Source organism: Nicotiana tabacum, chromosome 10 (genome assembly GCF_000715075.1).
Source record: "Nicotiana tabacum cultivar K326 chromosome 10, ASM71507v2, whole genome shotgun sequence".
NCBI lineage: Eukaryota > Viridiplantae > Streptophyta > Magnoliopsida > Solanales > Solanaceae > Nicotiana > Nicotiana tabacum.
The window spans coordinates 8,348,152-8,366,311 of record NC_134089.1 but is presented as its reverse complement, the minus strand read 5'-3'; the positions used below and the strand labels follow the sequence as shown (position 1 = coordinate 8,366,311).

Sequence of the window (18,160 nt, the reverse complement as noted above, 5' to 3'; positions counted from 1 at the left end):
CGATTATTGCATAAAGGTATGTTTATATCATGTTTTTTTCTATTTTATCGTTATATGTTTGTTATGGTGCTATTAGATTAGGGTTTTTTTGTTCTGGAAAATTGAAAATGTCAGAGAATATTGACTGATTTTGTTTTGTCATTTTTAGTACAGAGTCACATGGACGAATATATTGGTGTTGTTTTTCATCATGGGGGTTACTTTATTGATGAAAAGTATGTGGGGGAGGGTGAAATAATAGGGCATGTGGTGGACAAAGATCATTTCTTTTTTACCGAGCTTGTGTCCTACATAAAAGAGACCCCTGAAATGCGCTACAACTCTGTTGGTGGGTTATTTGTTCAATGTCCTAAAACTCAAAAGTTCTTTCTAATTGAAAATGACTATCAACTGCTAAATTTGACTAAAGACCTGAAGGATGGGGATCGCTTTGATGTCTATGTGAGTCATGCAATAGATAATTTAGAGGTTGTGGATGAGGATGTACTTGTGGGATATTTACCTTCCTCACAAGTTGGTGATAGTGACCAGACTACAGAAATTAGGGGTGGTTCAGGGGTTAGTATATATGTTGGTGAGGGCATTGGTGTAAATGTTGATGAGGGTATTGGTGTAAATTGTATGAGGGTATTGGAGTAACTGTTGATGAGGGCATTGGAGTAAATACTAATGAGAGCATTGGATTAAATACTGATGAGGGCATTGGAGTAAATTGTGATGAAGGTATTGGAGTAACTGCTGATGAGGGCATTGGAGTAAGTGTGGTTGAGGATATTGAAGTAAATACTGATGAGGGTAGTGTTGTAAATGCAGAATAAACTGGGTCTACATTTTTAGATGAGGATATAAATGTTGAAGAGAGTGCAGCTGCAGAGCATGACAACCAGTTTAAGGATACAAATCGTGAAAATGAAGATGAAGATTTTGGTAAAGATGACCTTGAAGACATTCCAGAAGAAGATGATAGCGAGATAGATGATGAGTTAAGATCTGTGAGGGATGTTGCCAGGGAAGTAAAGAGAAACGAGTTGAAGAGCAAGGTGAATGATGTTGGATCACAAAATAATGGGAAACAGAGGAAAAAACCTGCTTTTACAGAAGAGGTAATACTTGGTGAGGCTGGAATTGATAAGGGGTTTGAAGATATAGGGATAAATAAGAAGGATAGATATGTTAGAAAGCTAGGTGGGGATGAAGAGTATTTGGACAACTCAGATGTTGGGAGTGTAGACAGTGATGAAGAGTTAGACCTACTTGCTGAATATGGTGTTGATCTTCCTCCTAGAAGAAGAAGTCAAAAGATCAGATATGACTTTGATGCTAAATTCCTCTATTTGAGTTGGGCATGATCTTTGATAATGCAACCGAATTTAGGAAAGCTATTGCTGACTATGCTATTCAATATAAAGTATATGTAAAGCTTAGACCTAATGAGAAAGATAGAGTAAGAGCTAAGTGTAGACATGAAAAATGTAAGTGACAAATATTTGCTAGTAAGGATAGGGTTCAGGGAACTTTACTGTGAAGACTTATATACTTGTCCATAAATGCCCAACAAAGAACAAGAACAAACTTTGCACAACCAAGTACATTGCAAGAAAGCTCCAAGATAGAATCATCTCAAGTCCAAACATCACAGTTCATGAGTTGCAAGAGGTTATAAGGGTTAAATGGGATTTGTATGTAGGAAGATCACGTGTATATAGAGCCAAGATGAAGGTAATTAGTCAGTTTATGGGTGACTGGAACCTTGAATTTTCTAGGTTGTTGGACTGTGCTGACATGATTAAGTCCACAAATCCTGGAAGTTCATGTTGGGTGAGAACTGATATAGAAACAGTTCTTGGGAAACATCTATTTAAATACTTTTATGTATGCTTTGAGGCTATGAAGAAAGGATGGATGGCCAGTTGTAGAAGAAGCATAGGTTTTGATGGTTGTTTCCTAAAGGGAGCTTGCAAAGATGAATTGTTAGTGGCTGTTGGAAAAAATGGAAACAATCAGATGTATCCCATTGTTTGTGTTTTGGTAGATCAAGAGACTACACATTCATGGAGTTGGTTCATCAACTATCTCAAAACAGATTTAGAGTTGAGGAATAATGAAGATTTAACAGTAATGTCTGACATGCAAAAGGTGTTGTAATCCATTTATTATGTTGTTTGTTTCTTACCATTATTATTCTTACTAATGTTGTATCTCACTAATATTCTATGCTGCTGTTGTATTGATTAGGGACTATCATCTGTTGTTGCTGATTTGCTACCCCTTGCTGAAAGAAGAATGTGTGCAAGACACATTTGGGCAAACTGGCAGAAAACTTGGAGGGAAGAGGAAAAAAGGAAGCAGTTTTGGAGATGTGCTAAGACTCATTTTCAGGTAAAGTTAAGAGAAGAAATGAAGAAATTGGATGAATTAGGAAATGGTATTTGTGAAAGTTTACTGTCCTATGATAAAGAATACTGGTGTAGGGCATGTTTCAATGAGAATGTTATATGTGATATTGTAGAAAACAACATGTGTGAAATATTTAATTCCTGGATATTAAATCCTAGGCATAAATCTGTCATTACTATGCTTGAAGAAATTAGGCACAAAATGATGAGTAGGCAAGTTGATATGATCAAGTTTTAGAGGAAAACAAGGAAATAGGAAGGAAGTTGAAAATACAGTGGAATGCTGACACTGGATTTGAAGTGAATGAAGGCATGTATAGGCAGATTGTTGATATACAAAAAAGAGAATGTAGCTGCAGATTATGGCAGTTAAGAGGTATACCATGTCAACATGCAATATGTGCCTTTTATAAGATTGAGAAGGAAGCAGAAGATTATGTTGAACACTGGTATAGGAAAGATACTTTCCTGGCTGCTTACCAATACTATGTTCAGCCAATTCCAAGCATACAAATGTGGGCTGAGTCTACCAATCCATCAATTGAGCCTCCTGAAGTTAAACCAATGCCTGATAGGCCAAAAAAATATAGAAGAAAGGACAATGATGAACCAAAGAAGTGGGGAAAACTGTCAAAGAAGGGTGCTAAAATATCCTATTCAATTTGCCATTATGTTGGTCACAACAAGTCAGTATACAGTTTAAGGGTAAGTTTGATGACTTTCAATTCAATTTGTTTCCATTGTTGTCATTGTTTTCATAGTACTTTGATTAATGATTTAGCAATCATATACTAGGGACAAATAAGCACACAATCAAGCACAAAAGTTGGTAGTCAAAGTAATACAACCCAAGTTGCAGGTACATTAACTACCACAACCCAAACTCCAAGGGCCTCATCTCCCTTGTGTGCTGAAATGTCAAAGATAAGAAGGAACACACCATCAGTAAGAGGTAGGGGAATAGGTGGAGGAGCTGGTAGGCGAAGAGGTAGAAGTTCAATTGCTGGTACAGCTGGTTATGTTACATCTGGTGCAACTATTTCTGCTACTGCCAGATCACTTGCTGCTTCTGTTGGGAAGAAAAGAATTAGAAATTCTGGTTTTGGTTTGAACACAGACACACAAATAGGGACTAGTATCTTTAATGTAAGTGTGAGAAGTCAATATTAGTTAACTGTAATTTCTATCCTTATGCTTCTGGATGATTCATTACTGACTATGAGAATTTTCTAGCCTGGTAGGCCAAGTGAAAGAGTTATTTCAATTGGTGCAAACTTGATGAATGTTGCACAAACTAATGTAGATCTTGAATTTAGACCAAATGGTCTCAAGTGGAAATGGAAAAGAGTTGTGACAGGGAATTAACTTCAAAAGCAAAGGGATACTGCAGTTTCTAACAAAAAGATGAAGTTGGAACCTCTACTTTTGGTCATGTGTATGAACCATATTTTGTGAAGTATTTTGAACCTACTAATATTGGTCATCTGGTCATATGTATGAACCTTATTTTGTGAAGTATTTTGAACCTATTAATGTTGTTCATTTGGTCATATATATGAACCTTATTTTTGTATGGGATGTATATGAACCTGCTTTTGTTAGTTAAGTGCATTTCAGATTATTATGAGATGTATATGAACCTGTATTTGTTAGTTTAGTACATTTCAGATTATTGAACCTACTTTTGTTGGCAGTATAATTTATTGCTATTATGAGATCGAATTAGTCCACCTTTGCAGGTGTCTAATTTTTTTTGCAGAAACTAAAACACATTTGATCATTGAAAAGTTCATCATACACATTGAAAATTTCAACTACATTGTAGTTGCATTGGCCATAAATCATAAACAACATTGCAGTAAAATAAAGGCGAAATACATTCCCATATACATATACCATACACCTAAATAATAGAAGATTTCCTAAAAAACCAAGTCACAATTACAATAACAAGCAGCCAAACCAAAATTCTCTGTTTCTTCATCAACTTCAACTTTTATTCTTCATGATTTTTTACCCTCTTTAATAATCCATACATGACTTTGGTATAGTGTTCGGACAATTCAACATCATACAAACGAAAAAAATTGCATCCACCATTGCTAGCTTTCCCAAATCTACAGCAATAGAATCTTCTACTCAGATTAAATGGTGGCCACAAAACTTTTAAAGGCAATTTGGTCACAGTTGCAATTAACAACAGGTTCCATTGAAATAGAAGAGATAGAGAGAGAGAAGAAAAGAAATTTTGCTGCTTTGCTAAAAAGGAAGAAGATATATGCGGTTGGGTAGATACATTTTTAGGGTTGAGTTTGGGTATTTAAATTAGGGAGTTCATTAAGGGTTTTTTTTGGAATTTCACAAAAAAACTGTTGTATTACCGTTAGAACTACCTACACACGCGCGATTCCGGAAGTGTAACACACGCGACGGGGGCTGGTGAGGTCGGGTGTTTATTGAGTTCAATTTTTAATCACGTGATATGTTTAAGTGAAAAAAGTCTCAGTTGATGTGTTCAACTGACCGTTGTGGACAACTTGGAGGGGTTGTTTATGTATTTCACCTTTAAAATATGTTTGGAATCATCTATTTACTAAATCAAAGGACCCAAATCAATACTTCTCTAGAGTAAGTGGGTCTTATTGCCTCTTTCTTAAACTTATGAGGTCCAGGTAAAATATCACCCACTTCTTTGTACTTTCTCGATATTTTAAATTTATACCAATTTTAAACTTTCGAATTGGCGGCTGATTTTGAAGAAACTCCCTCCAAAACCACTCAAATCCAATTTGGCGAAGCAGAAAGTCAATTTACTCTCCAATTTCTTGTGTAGGTACTACCCATCTCCAATCTAAGCAAAGAGGTGTGTAAGTTCAATTTTCATTTTCCATTTTAAGCAATTCCTAGATTTGTGCGCTTTACATGTATGATGAAATGCTTTAGTGACTGCAGGGAATTTTTTTATTAGTGCTTGACCCGTTTGAATTGGAAGAAATGTACGGGAAGAAAGGGAGAGAATTAGTTCAAGAAGTTGCGGAGAGTGAACCTGGGCAGTTTGCGGCTTTTAATGTATGCAACTTAAGTTTATTTGTTACAACATTTAAACTTTTTTTTTTTGTTTGTCCTCCTTTTTGATATGAGGAATTCTATTTCATATAGTTTAATAGCCATGCGCTATTCGACTTTCAATATTAAGACCCACCGAGGCGGGATTTTTTTGGGATCTTACACAAATAGCTTGTCAGATTCATAGTTTGCTTTTCATAGCCAGTATACGTTGATTAAAAGATGACTGATCACTGGTGCTTTTTACGTTAAGATGAATTTGATGTTCTGGGAGTCATTTTTAGCTGCTACTTGAATCTTATATACATTTTAAGTTTTTAGGTATATTGATGGTTAGGTTTTGCCTCTTATTTTAGGCTGATAAGGTTAATCATTTACTTAGAATTTGATATGCTTACGGAGTAATCTCCTTTTCAATGCAGACTGACCTATTTACGCAAGTAGTTGAAGAATGTAACAGCCATTTTCTTCACCTCAATTCCTTGGTGAGGTATATTTAACATGTCTCTTCTGTTTTTCCAAGTTTTCTTTGTTTGTTATTCAGCTTTTTCTGCGATCCTCATTGCTGCATAAACCATAACATGCTATTTGTTACAATGGTCAGGAGAGCTTCTTAGTGATTCTCATTCTAGTATATCTTATTGTTGCATATGGAACAAGTGCACCTCGTGTATTTTCTTAATTATCCTGAACTCTGTCCTACACTCCTATATTTTACCTATTTTCTCATCCAATTTGCTACTGCTGTAGGCCTTGAACATAGATACTTTATTGGTGCTCTATTGTATACTTTTCTTCTCCATACAACTTTTGTGTCAGCATGCTGAATTTTCTGGAGCTTTTGCTTTAATGTAAAGATGGTCTAATTGGAAGTTCTGTCTTGCTTTGGCACAGTCATTACATTCTTCTAGTTAGCTCTCTTTAACAGAATGTTTGTCTTTGCCTGTGTACTTGTCCCCTTAAAGAATTTTCTCAACCCAATATCCATTCCTCAAAGTCAAAACCATGTTGGGAATTTGATGGAGTGTTAAGCACCTAAGAATTTTCAATTATACAATATAATGAAAGGTCCTTGAAAGAGTTCCCTTGTTTTGTAGTTTTTGTTTCTTTATTTCATACAAAAGATGTACATTGTACAGAGAGCAATTAATAATCTCCCTTATTATCTCAACAAATTCAGGAAAAGAAAAGAAAAGTTCTCTACCTCGTTGAAGTTTTATGTCCAAATTATCTAAGAAATAGAACTAAGAAAACTAACTAATGTGGAAGGAGAAATTAAAGCGATCAGGTCTAAAGAACCAAAGAGGGAAAATAGTTGGAAGAAAGTATTCTCCATATCCCAGTTAAAATTTGCATCCTTTCTTTATCAATCTGTCCCAAGAAACTTAACCTCTTCCTTGAAAAATCAAACGAGGGTAAGGTCCCTGGAGAAATGTAAATGACAAACAAGAATTTAACTGATCCATCTTAACAATCCTGTTGATGGCCAAGCAATAAGAAGCATAAGATTAAGATTTTGACTAAATAACTGAATAACCATCAATTTTAAGCTAAAAGGAGTTATTAAGAATCCAAACTACTCATAAAGATCCATTAGAATCCTAGGAAAGAGGAATTTGTTCTAGCTCAAAACAAAGAACATCCTAACAGAAATCTTAAAGATAAAAAGATAAAAGAAAAAAAGAGAAAGTAAGAGCATGATTAAGAACCAGTATTTTTGTAATAGCTACTTGGCACTGGGCTCCTATTTGTCTGATAGCACCTAGACACTACGGTCCAGTACCTGACCACTGAAGCCTCTAGGTTTGTGTCTGCTGGCCCCTAGGCACTTAGCTCTCTGAAGATTTGAATCTGATAGTGTCGAGGTGCTATGTTGGTACTTTCTGAAGCTTTCTACTTCCTCTGGGCTTACTAAGTATTGAGCATTAGGTGCTTGTCCTCCCAGCTTCCCGTACAATAACAACAACAACAAACCCAGTGTAATCCTATAAGTGTAGGGCCTGGGAGGGTAGTGTGTACGCAGACCTTACCCTATATTCCATTAAATTGGCTACATCTTGCTGTAGGGGTGTCCAAATGATGAACTGCTTGACTTGTTGTACATTAACTTCAAGGCTATAACTCAAGCAAATATCACACCCTAACTTATTACTCCCTCAGACCCATTTTATGTGCCGGTGTCTGACTCGGTTAGTTTCTGAAACTGAATCAAAATCCAGCGTGTTGACTGTGTATTTCAATACAGTTATTCTTTTCTCATCTGCAGCGGTGTTATCAAAAGCGAAAAGCGCAAAAAAGCTATAAGGATTGTTGGGGCTTTAAGCGCAAAGTGCAAATAAAGCGTGAGCTTTAATGAAAAAAGGCGCAAATGGAGAAAAACTACAAATATGTATCTGTTGTTCAAGATTAATATCTATAAGCATGATTGCCAAATATATGGACAAAGAAACTGAAGAAAATTTACGACAAAGTGCAATATCAATTGTTTAGTGTCGCTTCTTTAGGATTCCTTAGAGCCTTCATGACAATGCTGAAGCACCCACTAAGCGAGACGAAGCGCTCAACATGTTTTGAGCCTTGCTTCAGCGCTTAAGCGCGCCTTTGATAACACTGATTTGCAAATATGTCAAAATAATTAGAAGAGACAATTGAAATGCCTGAAAAAAAGAGTAAATCTCAAGTACTTAATTTTATCTACATGAAATCTGCTTATCATTTTTAGAGGTTTCATGATATTATGCATATGTGTATTCTTCTCCAAGTGCTAAATGGAATACAGTTTTGTTGTCCCTGATCTTATCCATCTTGAGTTTGGCACAGGAAAATGAACTCAAAAACTCCCGCTGAAAGTTCAAATGCAAACCGGCCAACTCAGAATGATGGAATTTCAAACAACGAATCACCTGATGACAATGAGCCACCTGAGGCTGATAGAAGTGCAAATGCTGAGCTACCCAAAGATGATAATTACCATGGGCTGCTTATCCATCATCAGTCTCTCATTCGCAACAAACGCTGTTTGATGGCTTATGTGTGAGTAACAATTAGCTACAGAGTTGTCCTTGAGAAAAGGTCATATATTCCTGATCTTTCACGCATCTCTTATGTTCGTTCTCAACTTTCCTTCCTGTTCCTCCTTTAGATATAATCGAGCAGAAGTTATTCGAAGATTGGGATGGACCCTTGAGCGAGTCCTCCCAGAAGAAATTGAAGAGAAGCTCAGTACCTCAGAGAAAGAATATTTTAAGAATCATGCTGCAACTATTCAATCGTACATGTCAGCACTTGATCTTGATCTAGGGGTGGTAAAGTGTTCTTTTCTCATAACTCCTTATTCCTGTACTAATAGAGCACTTGATCTTGATCTAGGGGTGGTAAAGTGTTCTTTTCTCATAACTCCTTATTCCTGTACTAATAGATTGCTCAAATTGCTATGGTGAAAAGACATCTATACACCTAAGAAGTCATACTAATATGCCTGAAATTGGAAAAAGTAGACTCTTGTACTCTTGGGATACTTAAAATTGTGTCGTCTCCTAGGAGGAAATTTTGCACTGCCCTCTTCAAAAAGGTTATGTATTGTAACCTGTGAATGTCTAGGAGCAGCACTGTTATGCTTATCACCAAAATTTTGTTGGAAAGAGAAACATTCTATAGGTCATGACTTATTCTTACTTGAATCCAAAGAGAGCAGAAAAAAGGGTAGTTATCCATTGAGCTGTGTGATTCACTTCTAAATAGCGTCTTTCGTTCTATTGGTACAAAACTTTAATTTAGTGCCTATTTTGTATGAAGTGTCAGTAAGTCTGAAACTTGATATATCTATCAGAAGCTAAAGTTATTGCTTGAGGTACTGTAACATTGAATGGTCCTGGCACAATGAGTCCCTCCAATAAATATATCCGCACTGCTTCCTCGTTGTTGTGCTCTCGTCCATGTTGCTGTGCCGTCGAGGCAAGGGAATGCAGCTCGGGTTGGGGTGTGAGTGGTAATCTGTAAGGAGTGTGGCGAATATTTCCTTTTCTGTTTCTCTTGTGAGTAGGAAGTACCAAATTCCGGCTCATTGCCTACGGCTTTAAGCTTCAGATATATATAGTGTGGCGAATATTTCCTTTTCTGTTTCTCTTGTGAGTAGGAAGTACCAAATTCCGGCTCATTGCCTACGGCTTTAAGCTTCAGATATATATAGTGTGGCGAATATTTATATATATATATATATATATATCAGCCATTGGATTAGAAGTTTGAACTGTCTCGGAAAAGATTATCAGAAGTTCAATATGCTCAGATGAAAAACTAGATTGACAAGCACAAATGACATCGTTCTTTTGCGTTATTTATCTGATGAATCTGCAAAAGACTGATTTCCTTGTATGTTTTGTTTTATCTCTGGGAGACCAGCGCAGTTCAATTTTTTATATTTTCTTTTAGTGTAGTTTCCTTATGTTCGGTTTCACAGGATATGGTGCCTCCCAAAGATCCCTATATCAAAGTGAGGGTCCTCGATGACATTGGTAATGTTGTCCTGAGCGACCAATTAGCCAACCTTGCTCGTCATGCAATTCTTTTCCTTAGGCGAACTGATGCAGAGCAGTACATTTCTCAGGTGATTTTCCTACGCAACACAGGACACATTAGAAATAAATGCATTCACCTTTTTCTCATACTTCTATTGTTGGCTCTAATGACAGGGCTTAATGGAAGAACTCACAAGTTGACTCCAGGTAGTATGAGTTACAAGGTAATTCTGATAATGCATTGCTTCTAACAAAACCAGCAGCAGTAGGGCGACTGCTATCTGGTGGTTGAAGGTGACTGTTAGTTCAAAAAGGAGCAATCAAGTTTGAGAAGGCAATGGAGAATTGAAGGGAATTGTTGATTCATAATCATCCATGCGTCTGATATAAAAGAGGGTTTTTGATTTTAAGTGGCATCTAAACCAGAATATTGTAATTTATACTTCAAAATAGCTGATAAATTCACAAATATGTGGGATAATACTCTGTTCTCAGAACCAATCATGTGCCTCAATTATCATCTGAATACACTTAAAACATGTAAACAAATTAGAACCTTAATGTCCATTCATGATTGCAGCGTTTACGACAAACAGGAATAGCATCCAGATTCCGCAAATCCTCACCAAGGAAAACTAGATACACTATTTCTATCACTACCTAAGCAGTGGTTTCCTAGACTTCTGTTGTCAAACTGATCAAAATTTAGTCATTGAATCAGATTTCGGAGTGTATCAAATTGGTCGAAGAACATTGCCAACCAAATGCTGTATCAAAAGCACATTATTCCTGTTCAGCGGGCAAAGCTGCACTATAACTCACAAAGATTTTTTGTCTCTTCATGCCGTATAGAATAGAATGCCAAGAGAAGTATTAACAGCCACAACACCAAGATACGAGAAACTACCATGTTAACCTGGATCAGGATAAAATTTCCATGCAGAACATTGTCAGCTGAACATACAGACTAACTGGCTGGACGGGCAATTTTTCATGTAAGCAGATGCAAAAGCACAATATGATTGTACAGCCTACCATAAGTTTGTATTGGAAAGAAACGTGACATCATGTTAAAACTGAAAAAGAGTTCCTCTATCGAAGGTAAAGGACAGTCGCCTGATGCTTTGACAAAACTTTCTGTTAGCTCTAATTCCTAGTGATACAGCCTTGATGGAAACCTCTTATCTTTGCTGACGACAAAATTATCACAGAAACCTTGCTAAATTGAGTGCAACTTCTGCAGAGAGATAATTTGGAAGAATTGACTCTTGATTTGACACTTCAGTCTTAGAGAGCTCGACCACCTTAACAGCTTCTTCCACCATAGCTGCCAGAGATGCTGGTGACTTCAACAATGATAAAAGCTCTGAGTTGTCCATTTCCAAGAGCATTCCTGTGACCTTTGCTGCAAGATTGGGCTACAAAAGGCACATAGGTTTCATTAACAAATTAGGTTTTGTTAATTCTCAGGGTGCTTGGAATCATAGCATGACCACTGTCTATTAACAGAAGCCAGAACAGTTCTATACAACTAAGGATAAAGAAGCACAAAACGAAATTGCTTCGAAAAGCTTCTTGACAGATCATAACACCAACATCAATAAAGTTGTCAGAGATGGATCAGGTCCTCTTTCAAGTGTTTATCTACCCCTTGGTTTCTCTATGAAGAACCAAAACGATTGCAACAGAAAATTTATTATGCCCTCGTACATAAAGGTAGGTATTATTAGAAGAGAAAGGAAGAAATAACCGCACCTTGTGCTGACTAACTAGAGGATAAAGGTGCTCTCCAAGTATCTGTTTCTGCTGCTTAGGAGGAGCAGCTGCAAGCGTGTTACTCAGGTTTTCTGAACCCCCAGAGCAAGATCCTACTCTACTGGTGCCAGCAGAGGATACAACAAATCCATTTTTCGTATCACACATATGACCTTTTGGTGCATATTTGACCTGCCAAGCTTGCTGCAAAGCATACATAAATTATGGATTACTAAAATGTGGATGCTACTATGATCCATCATTCAAAAGAACAGTTTTCTTTTTCATGGAATGATTCTCACCTAGGTGAGGGTATGCGCCAAAATAGGAACTTGAAGCTCATCAATGTATACAAATTAGTAAATGAACAAAGAAGCTCTTAGTTATAGTTGACAACAATTTGAAATATAAGTTCAATTTCTTCTCCATGACAGGATCTTAATCATAAAATTGAGGGAAATAAAGGAACATCTGTTGTATGTTCTCAGCCATCTTACTCATCCAGATGAATACAGAAGGAGAAATGAGAAATTGCACTAACCACCATGCAGATTCATTAAGAAACCTCAGGTTAGTCAATGTATAGTGCTAAGTAATTTGCAGGCGAGATTAGCGATTTTATATCATACAAGCTAAGAAAACCAAAATATTGATTGGGTTAAAGATAAAGCAGATATGGGATTAATGACTTATGATACTCCAATACTTGTGGTTACAGCCGCAACAACAATTCAACTTGATGAAACAATCTCCAGCTATAAATCATGGACTTAACACTAGTTAAGGGAAGGTCTAGTTTTTCAAATACATGAATAATGACTTGTAAGTTCAGATAAAAAGATTATATGAAGAACACTAGAAAAGAAATTTTTATCCTCATCCTAGAAAAAGGATTAATCACTATCAGAAATAGGCATTTGAAGAAATTATCCTTTTCCATTGAGGTAAAGGCAAGTCACACATTTCAAGAGAGGAGTCTCGGAAAACCTTCTTCAACTTAAGCATTCTAAGTTGGAATGTTTGAACAACTCTGTTGTGCAGATCAATCAACAAATAGAAACTCAGTCAATCAAGATTCCAATTTATGAAAAAGGATAACAAGGAAATTTAACCACCTGTGGATTGCTAGATTGTTTTAATGACGCCGCTGATTGAGTCGATTGCTGCAAATGAGGCACATATGGAACTGGCATATGTCCATTCTTCTTTTCCCTACTCTGTCTATATTGTGAAGCATTTGGAATCTGAAAAACGAGATGAAAGTTGTAAGAAACTTCATCATAGGTTTAAACCTGAAATATGTCCATGCATTTTAGTACCTCCTTACTACTACTGAACAGTTCAAGATTCTGTTTATCTAGTTTAGCACTGTATCAATGATTTTTGAACAAAATGATAGGGTTGCCAGAGTATTATGACTATTTGCAGTTTACTAACCAAGGAAATTTGACAAGCAGGTCTAATAGAGTTTGTGAATCCATTAACCATCCAACCGCGCCTCATACTCAGAGGCTGATACAGCAGCCTGGGTCGTGCAGGTACTTGTAGATCATGAAGGGTTTGGTAGTAAAGAGGAGGATATCCACCAGGAAGAAAAGCTGAAGATCCGGTGAGTCCTGCAATGCCTTGTGCATGCTTAAGCTGCAATTGAGCTAGCCTTTCCTCTTTCCTTTGAGCAATAGCCACATACAATGGCTTTTGGCCTAACATAAATCCTGTGAAATGTCTAACAACATCAATATACTTAACAGGACCTTAAGAGAGAATCTTCTAACTTTCAGTACACAGAATTTTGAGGCCAGACTTCTACAAAACTATCATCTCATCTTGTACAGTCTCAACAGGAGCAAGTAGATGTACTAAAAAATATGAAGTCACCAACTTAATTATATGATGATTTTTTTTTAACATTACAAGAATATAAGCCGTCAAACTGATGAGCAGATGAATAATATGAGAGAAAACTAAAGGGAAAACGAAATGGAAAGGCACCTGTTAGTTTTCATTCAAGAAATACCTTAATATTGAGTCACATAAAAATAGCATGCTATAGCAGTAAGGAATTTTGCAGCAGTTCATGAGAGACAATGTTGCTGATGCAAGCATGGCAGGACATAAAAACATCATGCTGTGTATCACTATGTACTTGGCCAAATAATCTAGGCAAGCCTGGCAGTGATTTATCTTTAAATTTTACGTTTATTGTTTGCAATTTTCTGGAATAGTTTTAGTTTTCTCCAGGATTTCAGTTTAATAATTAAAAGAACAGAGAATGGAGACTGCCATGATGACCTCTGACAGTACCATCCACGAGCTTAGTCAAAGGTTAAAACTTTAGTGCAGAGGCATTAAAAAGAAAGCAGATACCAAAAATCCACAGTGTGCATGAAGAGGAAAGAGGGGAAAAGGAACCATAAAAGAAAAAAAAGAAAAACTAGACTAGAAATTTAACATGATTCAGAGGCCTTGTCTATTGACAAGTGCAGCAAACACTATAACTCACCATATGTGGGGCAGTGAGCCTCAGTTCAACTAGAATAAGCAACCAATAGAGAATAATTAGAATTTAGATTTCTTGCCCGACATAATACCCAGATAGTCATTATGAAATCTAAGGCTAAGTCATGAGGCATTCAACAGAAACTTGCATTTCTGCATTGAAATTCCAGAGTGTTCTAATCCTTCAACCCTGAATTTCATGAGTATATCCATATTGGAAAAGTCATTCAGGGACTTGTTCACGCTGCAATGCTTCTTCGTTATTTACCTTTTCTATAAAGTTAGAAAACAGTGCAAATTGTTTACAGATTTATTTAAGCTAGGATATCTGTGCTCAAAAGCGTCATAGGAGAAGAAGTGAAAGGTGGTTAGATAGCACCAAAATTTATTCTATGTGCTAGATCATGTGAAACAATATTCAGTCCTTGGTATTCACCGCAATCTTGACCATGTAAAAAGATATATGACTTACCATGAAAACTATTCACCGCTTTATTGGCCTCCTCTGGTGTGGAAAAACATACAAATCCAAAGCCCTTGCTGACTCCTTTCTCATCTAGCATAAGTTTTGCAGAAGTGATGTTGCCACATTGACTAAACAATTCACGCAACTCATTATCCGTGACGTCGCCATCAATATTTTTGACATACACATTTGAACCCTATGACAACATCAGTTTTGATCAGAAAGTGGATAATAAAATACAGTAACATATATATTTTCTACAGTAACATATAGCTTTTGAATAAGGAAATTTACCTGGTGCTTAATAATTTGCGCCTTCCTTCTCTCCTCAAACAAATGCCTCAATATCTGTTCGCGTTGTGTTTTCTTTTGTGCTCTGGCTACATACAAGATCTTGCAGCCTGCCAAATGCACGCAGGTCATATACAAACATTTGAACATTGCAACTGTTAGTTACATTTGAGAATACGACGGCATGAAAGTCATGACTTACCAAGTTTTGATCCATTCATAGCTTCCATCGCTCTCCTAGCATCATCTGGATTCTCAAAGTTCACATGACCAAAACCTTTTGAACCTCCATGCTCATCTTTTGCAATGGCCAAGCTACTAACTTTCCCAAACTCAGAGCACTTCTCTCTAAGATGCTCTTCTGAGATGTCAAGATCCAAGTTCTTGATAAACAAATTTGTATACTTTTCATCAGGGTTGGGCAGAATCCGGTCACTCTTTTTGACGAACTTACCTACATACCTATCCATAGATACATGTAAAACATTTGTGTATATGGACAAATAAGATAAAAAGCATACAAGAAAAACAATTGCTTCGATATAATCCATCGAAGTTCATCATGATCGTAATATATTAGAACAGAGAGATAATTGCACATACATCTGCTTTCCTCCAACCACAGATCCATTGAGCTTATCAATAGCAGCGTTTGCACTGTCCTCAGTCTCAAACTGGACAAAGCCATATCCTTTACTCCTTCCGTCCTCAGAAACGACAACTTTACTGGAAGAGATATTTCCAAACTTCTGGAACATTTCTTGGAGCTTTGCACTATCAATTGTATCATTTAGATTCTGCAGCAAAATGCCAAAACCATTTTCACATGCAGATCAAACAGATAAGGAAAAAAGAGAAACTGTTAAGATCTCAAAACAAGTGACTCCTATCCAGTCCTTAAAATGTACCTTGATGAACACATTTCCAGTTCCACTTCTCCTCACATCAGGATCACGACGAGCCCAACTAACCCTTATAGCTTTTCCATTGAGCGTGGAATGATTTTTCATTTCAATAGCACGCACGGCTGCTTACATTTTATGAAATGTTAGAAGCTGTCCAAGTGAAAAATCAACTCACACAGAATTCCCAGGAGAAATAGTCAGAAATACACGATAACTACTCATAAGCAACAAAAGAATCAAAGCTATCAACCAACTCTGCATTTGTAATCATTGTCCCTTGAATCGTTGGTTCAAGACATGAAGCTTAATAAATCCTAACAGCATAAAATCTTCATGAGCTGTTCTCTTCTACTCGCAGAACAGAAACAACCACAGCCTTCTCAAGCAATAAGAAAAGTCGATAATACAACTTGTACAATTTAAAAAACAATTAGCTCATTCTTGCGCTATCAAATCATAGATCAGATGATATGGAAATGTTTCATGAATGGACACAACATTAAATAACAACATGAAAGCAAAAAAGTTTGTGAATAGACAAAATGAGTAATCTGTTGGTCCTCAATATTCCATAAAACAGCAATTGGATGACAAATCAATCAAACTAGGATAAATAAGCCGAGACAAATCATTCCGACAACCTCCATCAGTGAGTCACCAGTAGTCCATAAAACAACGGGCTTACTGCCATAACATTCCATCAAAAGACCAAACTAATCACTGATGGACTTCAGTGAAAGAACTAGCCAGACCACTCCCACCACAAAAACAAACAAATTGATCATTTTTTACAAAAATCTCAAATTACAATTAATTTTCCCTTAACACATCACCAACTAATTCATAGTAACAACTAACTTCAGCAAGCGTCCACTGAGACGAGTCACAAACAGAGAAAACCAATTCATTACTAATCAACATCATAAAATCCTCCAAGTCTTTCAATTACTGAATATCTAAATTCCCTCGAACGCAAGATAGAACTATCATATACTACTAGAAGAATATCTTGAAGAAATAGCATGCATGAGCTCATCTGTTTGTGACTCGTCTCAGTGGACGCTTGCTGAAGTTAGTTGTTACTGATAATACAACCTGTACAATTTAAAAAAGGTTAGCTCATACTTTAGCTATCAAGGGACAAAGATATCTAACTTTCCTTGCATATGACTAGAAATCAATCCCTTTATTTTCCTTCATATTTCATACATCAAGAAAATTCATTTATCACAAATACAGGATACATATTGGCCGAGATAAAATCACGAAAAACACAATTGGAAAAAACACGAAGAACTAGCTGACCTATTAATATTTATTTACTCCGTAGTACTTCTCTCCTAATTCAAAACATGAAATTCTGATCAGAACTCGCGAAGCAAATAAAAATCAACTGATTGAATTGGCACTAAATTACACATGAAGAAAACCGAAAAGAAGAAGTAGCACTACAACAAAATACATGCATGTTGAGCGAAAATGAAAAAAGAAAAAGAAATAGGAAGAAATAGTATAAACTGTACCATCGTGAGGAGAAATGAAGTTAACATAGCCGTAACAGAGGGAACGGCTGGTCGTTAAGTCACGACAGACGCGAACGGAAGCCAAGCTTTCGAACTCCGAGAATGCGTCGAAGAGTTGGCCATCGGTGACGTCGTGATGAAGGTCGCCGACGTACAGCGACGCCGTCGGAGGAGGAGAAACCGCCATTGTCACGGTAGCGTTAATGCGTCGGAGAATTCTGTTACGTTTACAACAGAGTGCAGCAGAAGCAACTGAATAACTACTGTAGAGAGAGAAAAAGCGTCTGTAGAGAGAGAAAGAGTGAGTGGAGTGGAAATTCGTACTTTATATATTAGAGATTTTTAAATGAATAAGAGGAAAGTGAAGGGAAATGCAAATTTATTATTTTTGATTGATCGACTGTTATATATAGTTTTAATTCTTAATTACAATTCTCATGATTAAATTGTTTGGTTCGATTAAACACTAAGTACAGACAAATATTTTTAATCTCTCATTATTGGATTTATTTGTAAATATTAAATGTATATATTATTTGTGTCTTTGGCTGGTTAAAATTTTCACTTTTTATTTTTTTTCCTACTTTTTAGTTAGCTTACCAAGGAACAAATATGTTTATTTTTCTTGCAATTACTTTTATCATGTAAAAGCCTCTATAATGTCCTTGAAATTTACTGTTAATTCTTCAAAGTTTGGGTGCCAACATATAAATAATAAATCACTAGTAATACCAACTCCAAA

General features: G+C 36.4%; 2 protein-coding genes across 3 annotated transcripts; one reads left to right on the top strand and one right to left on the bottom strand.

Moving 5' to 3' along the window:
* The first annotated feature begins 5,135 nt into the window (after positions 1 to 5,135).
* Positions 5,136 to 10,537, top strand: LOC107788344 (uncharacterized). 2 transcript variants are annotated; one of them, XM_075222550.1, is made up of 7 exons: positions 5,136 to 5,259; positions 5,340 to 5,465; positions 5,885 to 5,952; positions 8,283 to 8,495; positions 8,605 to 8,767; positions 9,922 to 10,068; positions 10,154 to 10,537. In XM_075222550.1, exons 2-7 carry the CDS (start codon positions 5,391 to 5,393, stop codon positions 10,178 to 10,180), a joined length of 693 nt encoding a protein of 230 aa, XP_075078651.1. In that variant the 5' UTR covers positions 5,136 to 5,259; positions 5,340 to 5,390; the 3' UTR covers positions 10,181 to 10,537. The 2 variants fall into 2 exon arrangements, with proteins under 2 accessions (XP_075078651.1, XP_016465508.1); XM_016610022.2 differs by having other exon boundaries at positions 5,236 to 5,259; positions 5,349 to 5,465.
* Positions 10,538 to 10,998: 461 nt separating this feature from the next.
* On the bottom strand, positions 10,999 to 17,700 carry LOC107788342 (polyadenylate-binding protein 7-like). The gene is made up of 10 exons (XM_016610019.2): positions 17,419 to 17,700; positions 15,899 to 16,017; positions 15,594 to 15,787; positions 15,193 to 15,452; positions 14,994 to 15,100; positions 14,706 to 14,895; positions 13,172 to 13,449; positions 12,850 to 12,978; positions 11,735 to 11,938; positions 10,999 to 11,397 (listed from the first exon to the last, which is right to left on the bottom strand). Exons 1-10 carry the CDS (start codon positions 17,603 to 17,605, stop codon positions 11,185 to 11,187), a joined length of 1,881 nt encoding a protein of 626 aa, XP_016465505.1. The 5' UTR covers positions 17,606 to 17,700; the 3' UTR covers positions 10,999 to 11,184.
* Between the last annotated feature and the right edge of the window lie 460 nt (positions 17,701 to 18,160).